This window comes from Buceros rhinoceros, unplaced genomic scaffold (assembly GCF_000710305.1).
Source record: "Buceros rhinoceros silvestris isolate BGI_N320 unplaced genomic scaffold, ASM71030v1 scaffold5861, whole genome shotgun sequence".
Classification (NCBI taxonomy): domain Eukaryota; kingdom Metazoa; phylum Chordata; class Aves; order Bucerotiformes; family Bucerotidae; genus Buceros; species Buceros rhinoceros.
Window position 1 is genome coordinate 13589 of NW_010394718.1, and position 12048 is coordinate 25636.

The following is a 12048-nucleotide window of genomic DNA, read 5'->3' on the forward strand; positions in this document are numbered from 1 at the left end:
TGATCGTAAGAGGATATGGATCACGCCCTTCATTAAAGATGCATCTTTTAATATTCGCTGTGTCTCTGTGCTGATGGTATGTTTGGTATTAATCTATCAGGAGGAGGAAGACTTTAATATGAAGCATCTCATATTAAGCTTTCTTACTGTGCCCCGTCAGAATGAAACATACTTCTTGAAAGCATAAGCTGGATCCACTCTATTTTATGTCTTAGCAAATGGGAGTTTTGCCCTTTACCTCATTGGGATTGAACATCTAATTGGTTAAATTTTTCTAAGCTCTCTGGGATGCAGGCTGCTTCACAAATCCTACTTGAGCTGGTTGTTGAATAGTGTTCTCTGAATGGTATTCAGGGTCTTTCTACTATATTCATTCCTAGTACTTGTTGTCTTGGATAACTAACATACTATGCTTAGAATGCTCCTGCAGATTTCTTGCAGGTAGCATAGCAAATACTTGAGTTTAAATGTTTAGGTGTTTGCCTGGCTTGTCAGAGCAAAATTGCCTCATGAAAAGGAGGCATGCAACAAGTATGTGTATATGCTCATATACATTTTTAATGTGTATCAAACAGTTAAGACTTCTGCACCGTAAGGCTGAAAGTTGAATTGTAAAGCCACAAGTTGGTCTTTGTTCATGGGACTGATGTTTCCTCTGCATCTGTCACCCCTGCCTTTTAAACAGGGACCTTTTCTCTGAAATGCCACTTTCCCACCCTCCTTTCTAGCAGCATCATCTTACAATGCATAGTAGAATAGTTTGCAGGCAAGTGAATAATTTATTGCCTGAAAAATTGATCAGATGACAGCTGAGCCTGAAGTACAGGAAATGCTATAGCTGAGTCTTGTAATTTATGGTAGAATAGTAGTTACATGCAGATTAAGGAGTAAAATGTCCTGTGCTATAGAAGTTGCTGCATTTGAAATCTTGTAGCTCTTTTTCTAAAAGACCATATGTTGATTTTAGAGTGGTAGACATGACTCTTAAAAATATTTATTACTCTGATTGCTCGACTTGCTCTAATTCGAGCAGAATACCTAAGTTGTTTTATGTAAGTTTGTTTTCTATTCCTTGTAACCTGTGAGATGTGCGTTATGCAAGGAACATAAAGGAAAAGCGTAAGACTTCTGCTGTCATTCTTTCATTTTTCTGTTTGCACAAGAAGATGGGGGTTTTTTTGCGATGTATCATGTGGCTTCTCTATTCTGTTAATCACGTAAAAGATGAACTTGTTTTTTTTCCCCCCCAAGGAGCCCTTTGAAGATGGTTTTGCAAATGGTGAGGAAGGCACACCAGCTGGGGAAGCAGCTGCCACTTACACACCTGATAGCAAAGGGGTGGTCAAGTTTGGCTGGATAAAAGGCGTATTGGTAAGGTTGATATATTGTATTTCAGTTTCTTATGGATAGGATCTAAATACTTTTTTGACAGGAATTGTAGTAGTGCTATATAAAGAAAAGATTATATGTGTAAGAAATGAAAAAATGCTGTAGTTTTAGGAGGGTGGGGATGGTATTGGTAAGGTTGATATATTGTATTTCAGTTTCTTATGGATAGGATCTAAATACTTTTTTGACAGGAATTGCAGTAGTGCTATATAAAGAAAAGATTATATGTGTAAGAAATGAAAAAATGCTGTAGTTTTAGGATGGGCTGCTCTTACTTGTACTGAAATTTAAGGAAGTATGTACTTCAGGACTTCAAGTTTTGAAGGCATCGTGGTTTCTTAGCACAGGTTTTACAGATTTGAAGTTGCATAACTTCCAAGAACAAAAATGATTATAGTGTTTACAATCACTGCCAGGGATTGGTGTGCAGCAAGGATCTGGATTATACTTGCTCCTGTGGAGTAAGTATACCTTGCACTGCTAAATCCTGTGGACCACAGTGGAGGTACAGTAAGTTACAGGCTGCGCCTGTGGGTAGGAGCTGACAGGACGGATGACCCTAACCTGACCAACCAGGTGTTCCATCCCATAAATGTCATATTCAGTGTAACGCTGAGGAACTCCAAGGGTCAACCTCTCTTCTTCAGTGGCCCGTGTCCAAAGAGGGCTCTGTCTGTTCTGCCTTAGACCCCCGTCCATGCATTCCTGAATCCATTTCCAGAATCCAGCTCTGGAACTTCGTTCCCAGCTGCCACTAAATCCACTCTGGGTCTTTCCCAGTGCTTGCCTTGCTACATCAGAGGTGATGGTGATGTAATTGCCCTCAGGGTTCAGTATTGGTTTTATATATATTTAATTTTATTGTTATTATTTTCATTAAAGCAGTCTTAGTTTTCTTTTCCAATCCTTAAGTCTCTCTCCCTTATTCCCTTTCCCTTCCCCTTTGGGAAGGCAGAGGGGTTAATAGAGAACATCTGTCATTTGTTTAGTGGCCCAACCCTAATCCTTGACACATGATTAATCTGAACTCTCCAAAGCTATAACAAGTTATAGTGGTGGGTGCAAATGCAACAGTTGGTTAAAACATACTGAACTTGAACATTAAGAATACATAATTTTAGTTCAGCAAGCTCCCACTGTGTATTAGCAGTTTCCTTAAAAGTCTTCAGTAGCCACATTCTGTACCTTTTGAGAAGGAGAGTGCCTGTCATAGCTGTGAAACAGGTATCAAGGCCTTCTGTTGAGTTTCATCCCAGCCAAGGGCAGAATTCATTTTAAAGGAGGCATGAAGCTGAGTTTGAATTTCTCCAAACCCACATTCTGTATTAGACTATTGCTATAAGCACCGATTTTAAGTATTGAGGAGTTACAGGTAAATGTTGCTGACCATTTTCTTCCAAAGTCTGTTTAAAAGTTTCAAGGATGATGATCTCCTTCGCAGCGGTTTGAAAGTTGCAGTTAGTATTTTGTACTAGGCATAAGCTGCCTGGGTGAATATTTCCAGCTCAGGTGATACACATTTTGCAAAAGATGTTTTAAATCACTGAAGACTTTTTACTTACGTGGTTTGGAGAGGTCCTTGTCTCCTTTCTGGTCCTAATGACTAGCTGAGCTTTTTGTAGTATTGATATCTTACTCATCAGGTAAGAGAGACAATGAAGACCTGCTGTTAGTCTTCTGTCTAAATTCTGTACAGTGCAAACTCTATTTTATTGAGGACTAAGAGTTTAAAATACAAGGATAAAAAAATAAACACCACCACCTGGTCAGAGTGCAGCTATCTTGTAAGATACAGAAGTTCTAGGACTGGGAATTTGTGGGGGTTGTTTGTTTTTTAAAAGGGAATTAATTATTTAGCAGGGCATTGCTTTAGTGCATTTTGGGGGGAGATTTGTCGGAGATCTGAACTGGGGTTCTAGACCTCACAAACATTGTAGAACTCACAATCTTACTTCTAGTTATGTATTCTGCAGTATGAATTTTGGATCCTAAAGGTCTAAATTATTGTTATTTGGTCAAGAAATACTACAAGTGTCAGATAATGAAGTACACTATCTTTGTTCAAGGTAGTAACTTTTTAGTCATATTTAGGTTCCCTTTCTAATCAACCCTAAACTCATAATTTAAAAAATCTATTCTTGTGAAATAACTAGAAAAGTTGTGAGGAAAGACTGCAAAACAACTTCAATAACAGTAGAAATTGAAATGGAAATGACTATAGATGTAAGACTGAGTCTGTAAAATTTCTGTTTTATCTTAGGTGCGATGTATGTTAAATATTTGGGGTGTGATGCTCTTCATCAGGCTATCATGGATTGTAGGACAAGCTGGTATAGGTATGTGTACTAATGCTGTAATTTCATTTCAGTGACTTTTAAGTGTGATCCAAAAGATGTGTTAATCTTGAGCTTACGTTTTAAACAGGAGTGGAAAAATGACCTTAATATTCCCAGTTTTTAATATAATTTACCTAAAATTTAAGCTGGACTTTTTCATTTAACTATAAGGTATGTAATTTAAAAAGGACCCTTGTAAGTCTTCAGTGAACTGTAGAACTAAACTTTTGAGCTCTGGTTAGTAAAATTTGCATACAGACCATGTAGTATATGAACAATTTTCTTCAAAGGCTTAAGTTAGTATTGGACTGCAGAAAAATCTAACCTGCAAAAGGCATGTGATGCCTTGAAGTTCTAAGGTGCAACTTTTACCTTATTGACTGAAGAGAACATTTAATCCAGATTTGTCTCCTAGAAACTTCTCTATGCAAAAGGCAAATAAATAAGCCTTTTGCTTGAATGTGTGGGACTTGTGCATATACACAAGTAATATGTTGTATATGCAAGCCTAATTCTTTAAACCAAGTTAAGTTGAAGATTTGTACGTTTTAATACTGCTGGACTTACACCTTTTCCCCCCCTCTTTTTGCAAAAGGTCTCTCTGTCTTGGTGATTGGAATGGCCACTGTTGTGACAACTATTACAGGACTGTCTACTTCAGCGATAGCCACAAATGGGTTTGTGAGAGGAGGTAAACCTACTGTCATAAAGCTTTTGAAGCTTTATTCACTGACGTGTGCACCTTAAGGATGGAGCTTGTAATCTATTTTCCATTTCTTTTAGTATCAGGTGAAAAACAGTATAGATGAAATGTAAGGAAGAGTTAGGTTTTAAAGGAGCAAAGTCTTTCCTATGGTTTGTATTTGACTAAGTAGTCATGTACTTAATGAAAAGTCATTAATTAGCCTACTGATTTGATTTGTCTAGTGGCTTGCTTTTCCACTGTGGAATAAATGTTATCCGTTCTTATTTTTGTGATATAAATGTTTTTAGAGACACATATCTAGGAATGAATAAGGTCTTAATATTCTTCTGCATCTGCATTGGTTGCTTAAGAGTGTGTGTGTGTGTGTGTGTCCTTGTGTGTGTTCATGACCTGTAGTAAAACTTACCGAATAAAAAATAGATCCTATAAAAGGATAAGATACATCTATATGACAGCGTACAGAAGGACACGTTCTTGTTCTATTGTGATTTTTTTTATACATAAAAAATAAATTCTCCACACTCTTGGTTATCTCCAGCTTTCCGTAGGGTGATGGCTTTTATTCTCTTTCGTGGTTTATATGCTGTTGTCAGCATTTCCTACAAAATAGTGTAAGTGAGTGCTTTTGACATACTCAAACTGCTTCATGACAATATAAGACTAGTATTCTAGTAGTAGAAAATGTGGTGGAATTAAAATAGAAGCGTAAAACTTTCTTGATGCAGAATGAAGAGAAAAACCTTACATAATGAAGTAAACACTCAATGGGAAGGATCAGCTATGAATTTTAGCATTATGCCAAGCTTAGTTTCTTAATGTCCGTTCTTTTTCTAAACTGCATTATACATATTGGATTTTCTTGTTCTTTCGAGAGGTTTTTTTTTAGTCACTCTTATAAAATAAAACTGAATTAGTAAATTTGAAGTGCTGATTGGGAAGAACCATAAAATAAAATCACAGCAGTTCCTATGAAAATCTTATGTTATAGAAATATTTTTCTTATTTTAACATTCTCACTTGCAAAGTATGTCAGAGCTGGGTACCTACATATGTTTTGAGCAAGAACTGTCATGCAGTGAAATTAAGGATTTCCTGTTGCAAGTTTTTAATGTGTGCTCAATTACTTCAGACTGGAGCAGGAGTGGTTTGTTCCTTTCACAAAAAGATTCCCTTAACAGAATTTTAACAAACAGGCCGTGGAGTTTGGAACTTGAGTGGGTTTATTACAGTCTGCTTTGCCAGTTTCTTGAGCTATAGCTAATGAAAATGTGTAATAGTAAAACTATGCACAAATACTTTGAGTATTTTGAAATAAAAAGCCCAATAATACCGCTGCAAGTGTTTTACAATTAATTTTTTAACCGTAGAACTGGTTGCATAGCTTAATAATATAATGTGGTGCATGAGTCAGGCGATTATTTCCAACTGATGTCTTTTCTTAAACTTGGAATGTAATCCTTAAAATTCAGGATCCCTGTCCCTAAAATACTGATTTTTGGGTTCTCAAACAAGGACAGTCAGGGAAGACGCAAGAATAAATAACATGTTGTCCATGTAAATTTTAAATTGCTGATGGCTATGTATTCTTAGGCTGTATCATGTAGTGGGTTTTTTTCTTTCTTTTTTTTTCAGGAGGAGCATATTACTTAATTTCCAGAAGTCTGGGGCCAGAATTTGGTGGCGCCATAGGTCTGATTTTTGCATTTGCAAATGCTGTTGCAGTAGCAATGTATGTTGTTGGCTTTGCAGAGACGGTTGTGGAGCTGCTCAAGGTATGTGAATGGTAGTGGTTATATTGATTACACTGGCCTTTAAGCAAGTTTGATCTGTCATCTAATCACAGAATGGTTTGGATTGGAAGGGACCTTTAAAGGTCATCTAGTCCAGCTCCCTCTGCAACTCGATCAGGTTGCTCAAAGCCCCATCCAACCTGACCTTGACTGTTTCCAGGGCTGGGGCATCTACCACCTCTCTGGGAAAACTTCCCACACTGTTTATCACCTCAAAAATAAAATGTGTAATTTGTGGTAAAGTCAAAGCTGACTGTTAAGAAAAGTGGCAGTACAAATACATGGCTCGGAATCCTAAGTTGTTAATGCTGAGATCCTTGCTTGTGAACTGTTTCTTGTAAATGGTAGGTGTTTGTTAAGCTCATTTTCAAAGGAGTTCTGCTTATTAAAACCAATTTCTTATGCTAAACATAAACAAGTATTATTTGTCAGTTGGATTTTTGATTAAATGTAATACTGAGAACTCTACTTTTTGTAGACACAAAGAGGTTTGGAATACATTAAAAGAGTTAAGAGTAATAGTGAACAAAAGTAAACTACATGTGTAAGTGCAAAAGGGTAGCAGCTGCCTTGCTGATTAATCTCATTCTCTGGTAGTTGAAGACAGGCTGTTCTCCCTGGGGATGGGCTATGAATAGAATCGATTATTTACATTTAGAAGATTCAGTGATTTAAAACAAGGTGAAAACCAAATTATTTTTGTCCATACAGGAAATTTAAAATGAGTACTTTTATGCTATAGAGATTAACTCTTATTACAGAATTACAGTCAGTAAAATGCTATTCTGCAGTATGGAAGATAAGTACTTGATAAAGTATATAACTGTGGGGTTTTTGTTTTGTTAGGAAAATGGAACGTTAATGGTTGATGAAATGAATGATATCAGAATCATAGGAGCTATCACAGTGGTTATATTGCTGGGTATTTCCGTTGCTGGAATGGAATGGGAAGCAAAAGTAAGGAACTCACCTTTCCTTTTATTCAACACTTTATAATTTTGATTCTATTTTCTACCTGTCTAGTACTAGCTTGTGCAGGTCTGGACAGCATTTCAGACCTTAGACTACTTTGCTCCACTGTAATCTTAAGCATCTATGAGAACCTAAACCCCAGCATAATCTACTCTTAATGACACCGTTAAGTAGGTTAACGGTATTACCCTCTTCTGGCCAACTACAGCACAAGAAAAGGTAAGAACATTAACATGGGAATTTTCCTTCAATGGGAACTTCAGATGAGCTCTGTGGATGGAAAATACAGGGTTGGAGCTGAAACCAGTAAAGCTGTGTAGTTTCTGTGGACTTAAAACCAGTATTACATTTCCTTCCACTCTCTTCTGGTTTGTTTTCACTTGGAAAGAGACAGTGTGATGCAGTCGCTAGGCCGGGCATTAAGGAGGGTGGTGAACATTGGTGGTGATGAATATGTAGGAGGGGAACCTTCTTTCCTCATCTTCTTGTGGCTTCATGGTCTTAGGTCAGCTCTGATTGCAGAATCAAACATCTACAGATCCTAGGTTACTTTAGGATTAGTTTTCAGGTCTGTATTACTGCATGGTGTAGCTGGCTTACAGTTTCCTGCACCTGATAGACTTTTTCTGAATACCTCTTCACAGTGTGCTCAAAAATAATTGTCTCACTTGGTTTCCCTTCCTATTTGATATTTGGGTCACAATAGCTCCTGTTTTCTGTAGCAAGAGGCATCTGAAGGAGCTTCTTTGTGTGAGTGTTGCCAAGTTTCTTGCACTTCTGCATCGAGATGATTATGATATTTGTAATTGAAATGATACAGATTTTTTCTTCATTGTTGCTTCCAGTCCTAAAAATAGGGATTGTAGAAAAAGGACGTGAGGATCAAGTGCATTACTTGGATCTACCACAGAGAGAAAGGAATCTACAGAAATTGAATTTGGCATGCACTTCTAAATCGAACATTGCTCACTTGTGTAAAAATTGTTTACTTTTCTGAGGTAGTCCTTAACAGTAAGTTCACTTGTGTAGGTATCTTCATGCAGCTGACTTTGGACAATACTGTCCTCCTTAACCGTTTAGTTTTAGTTTGGCACTATCTCTTAGTCATAAGCAATATCTTGCTTTTGCTCTGTAGTTTAATGTTTATATATCAAACCTGAACTGTGTGTCAGAGCAGTGTCATCCTTCTTAGGAAGTAGGTAGCTTTCAAAAATCAAGAGCATAAGGCAAAATTCAAGCCTTGATGGCTTGGTTTCTGTATCATCGAAGAAGGCAGGTAGGAGCGATGATGATCAACTGAACCTGTTAAACAAGCACTTCGTGTGGGTTAACATACAGCTTAGCATGGCAAAACACTAACACTTCCCTTTTTGCTTAAAATAACTATGGTGTCCTTCTATGCTGTCCTCATGACTTAGAGAATGCCTTGGAAAATGGAACAAGGGGAATCTATAATAATGCCTTTAGAAACTGAAAGCTAAGGGAGACAGGGATTCCAGGGAAGCCTGCTTAAAAATTGACTTTTTAAAGTTTGTGACCCTTACCACTCAACCTCTTGTATTTAAGTCTTAGAAGTGCATTCTTTGTCGGAATTCTGAATGTAGGAAAGATACTCCAAAAATGCTTTTAGCCTCAGGGAGAAGCCTTGGTTTGTTACTGGCAATTGTTGTGGGAATTGCTCTGTGGTAACATCATGTTGAATACTCTGTGCTTATTGAAGGCTCAGTAAGCACCCAGCTACATCCTTACACCTTCCACTTATTCTTTAGGCTTGGCAAAGGAGAGACCTATGTCATGAGAGATCTCAACAAACTGCTTTCTTCAGGTGGTCTTCTAAGTGCTCTTGGCTGTCATTCTCTGTTCATCGCTGTAATACCCCGTTTTCTGGCAAGGCTGTGTGAACTGAAAACTTTGTTTTGTAACAATCTGGAATGCCACAGTACTATTGCATGTTAAGTCCTGATCGTAGGCCTGATAAAGTCAAATATCTTCCCCTGAGCCGCTGGCATATGCCTTAATAACAAAGCAAATAATACAGAAGTTATCAGGGCACTGTGGTTGCTTATTTAAATGTAAAATTTGAATAATCTCTTTAATGCCTGGGTTTATCTTTACTCACCCTTTTGAGATGTTGGATGGTTTAAAGTAATTCTTGTTCCAAGTTTAGGGTTTATAATGGTTTTATTGAACAGTGGCTAAAAATCTAGCCTGTAATGAAAGAAGTATTGAAAAGTAGACATTAACAAGTAATTGCTGTAGTCTGCAATTTAATGTCATAAATGAGGGTTGAGAACATGACAGTGTAACAAAATAATCTAGTCCCTTGCATAAAATAGCAAACAAAAGCTGCTTGATTGCTGATGCAATAAAATTATTACTAATTTTCACATACTAAAGTATAAGGCAAAGTGTTATGATCAGGGTTAATAAGGCAATGCTCCTAGTGTTTGTGTGTGTTCAGCTCTTTTCTTGTGAATTTCTTCCATCTATTCAGATTGGTTCCTTCTGGAAGGCTTATAGAGAAAATCATAGAATTGTAAAATGCTTTGGATTGGAAGGGACCTTGAAAGGTCATCTAGTCCAATTCCCCTGCAGTGTGCAGGGACATCTTCAACTAAACCAGGTCACTCAGAGCTCTGTCCAACCTGATCTTGAATGTTTTCAGGGATGGGGCTAGAATCTTCCTAGGCAACCTGTGCCAGTGTTTCACCACCCTCACTGTAAAAAAATTTCTTGCTTGTATCTTGTCTAAATCTCCCCTCTTTTAGTTTAAAATATTAACCCCTTGTCCTGTTGCAGCAGGTCATGCTAAAAAGATTGTCCTCATCTTTCTTATAAGCTCTTTCTAAGTACTGAAACACCACAGTAAGGTCTCCCCAGAACCTTCTCCTCTCCAGGCTGAACAACCCCAACTCTCTCAGCCTGTCCTCATAGCAGAGGTGCTCCATTCCTGTGATCATTTTTGTGGCCCTCCTCTCAATCCGCTCCAACAGGTTCATGTCCTTATGCTGAGACAGGAATGTTCTATCTAGTATCTCCTTTTTTTTTTTGTGTTTGTCTCTAGAAGGATAACATTAAGAGAGATCACAGATTCTCTTTTGAATGGATGTTAAACTGAAATTATTTCTATTTCTTTATTAAAAATCCTGGTACGTGTTTTCTCCAGCTTGCCTCATTTGTGGAAAACAAACAGAGAAGACTAAGCTGAATTTTGAATCAAGTATATATTTACATTTTAGAACATGACATTGAAGCTTGAAACTGAGAAATGAGCAAGTTCTTCTATCTGACTGCAATCATTATATTTCAGGCACAGATAGTCTTACTGGTGATCCTCATTATTGCTATTGGAGACTTTGTTATAGGAACATTTATTCCCTTGGATAGCAAGAAGCCCAAAGGTTTCTTTGGTTATAAAGGTATGTTGAAACAGTTAGTATTGTAAATACTATCTTTGCTCGAAGGAGACTTGCTGTCGTAATTAAGTTAAACATCTAAAATAGCTTATAGTCCTATTTAATTATAGAGATGTTTTTTCCTGAGCCTTTAAAACCTCTGCAGTTTTATTCCTTGAAGTTACTGGGCCAAAACTTGGTGCTGCCTGCTTAATATCAATTCTATTAAATTGAAAAAAGCTGGATGATCCTGTAAGCACTTTTTCTGATTTTAAAAGCTATTTAAGTGTACTGTGTTGACTTTTATTTTGAGTTCAAGTGATGAATTAGGACTTAGATGTTCTACACTTTTAGGAAAAGTCATACGGCTGTGACTGAGCTTTTTCATGGTGCTAATTATGACTCAGCTGGCCTAATAATGTAACTTCTATATGAATACTGATAGACTTAAATATCTTCCTGCAGCTGAAATATTTATGGAGAATTTTGGACCAGAGTTCCGACATGAGGAAACTTTCTTTTCAGTATTTGCTATTTTCTTCCCTGCTGCAACTGGCATACTTGCTGGTGCAAATATCTCAGGTGATCTTGCGGTGAGTAGTGAATTAGCAAAGATTTTTGAGAAACACTGAATGTATGTTCATCTCTGTAATCACTGTCCACTGATGTTTTCCTTTCAGGATCCTCAGTCAGCTATACCTAAAGGAACTCTACTGGCCATCTTAATTACTACATTGGTTTACGTAGGAATTGCAGTATCTGTAGGTAAATAGACAATGTTTTTAACTTTATCCTTTCACGTTTGTTCTGAGAGTGAGTTTTGATATGGTTTATGTAGTTCATTATGTAACTGACTTTCATGTATGGGAAAGTAATAACCAATTTTTAGTGCTGGAGGCTCGATTTTCGGGTGTTTTTATAATTTCCTATAATGAGTGATAATTTTCTAAGACTAGTGACTGCTTCAGACTAAAGATGACAAAAGACTTCATATGGATGTTTCTTCATTTGCTGCAGTTACTTCTGTTAAAAGATGTGCTATTTAGCAGTGGGATAATCCCTGGATTAGAGAAGTACTTTTTCAGAAAACACTTATTGAACAAACATCTGTATTTGTTTGAAGATGATGGTAGGCAGCTAATTACCTTAATTGAATTGTGGCATGATAAAGCAGCAGTTTGTTGAGGATGCGTGAGCAGTAATTCCCGTCTACTACTCCCAAGAGCGAGTAGTGTCTTCATCTGGCCAGACTGCTTTCAGAAGTGTTGTCATGTTCAGAAATGTTGTCTGTAGTTTTTATTCTCATGTGGAAAGAGAAGAAACAATCATAGGTTGATCTGAGTCTTGTAATAACCTCTCTTTTCCACTCCACAGTGGAAGTTGCCTTGGTTTGATGCACTCTATCAGTTTTGCTCTAGAGCAGCAGTGGTCAAACATTTCTACCACCCTCTCCCCAATCC

The 12048-nt window shown here is 37.3% G+C and overlaps 1 protein-coding gene across 1 annotated transcript in view; it reads left to right on the forward strand.

The window, feature by feature from the left end:
• SLC12A2 (solute carrier family 12 (sodium/potassium/chloride transporter), member 2) overlaps positions 1 to 12048 on the forward strand; it is a 47603-nt gene that overhangs the window by 4932 nt on the left and 30623 nt on the right. The window contains exons 2-9 of the mRNA XM_010145296.1: positions 1252 to 1371; positions 3650 to 3725; positions 4321 to 4416; positions 6064 to 6203; positions 7068 to 7178; positions 10504 to 10612; positions 11054 to 11181; positions 11269 to 11353. Coding sequence (XP_010143598.1) covers positions 1252 to 1371; positions 3650 to 3725; positions 4321 to 4416; positions 6064 to 6203; positions 7068 to 7178; positions 10504 to 10612; positions 11054 to 11181; positions 11269 to 11353 — 865 coding nt within the window. The remainder of the gene's footprint in view (positions 1 to 1251; positions 1372 to 3649; positions 3726 to 4320; positions 4417 to 6063; positions 6204 to 7067; positions 7179 to 10503; positions 10613 to 11053; positions 11182 to 11268; positions 11354 to 12048) is intronic.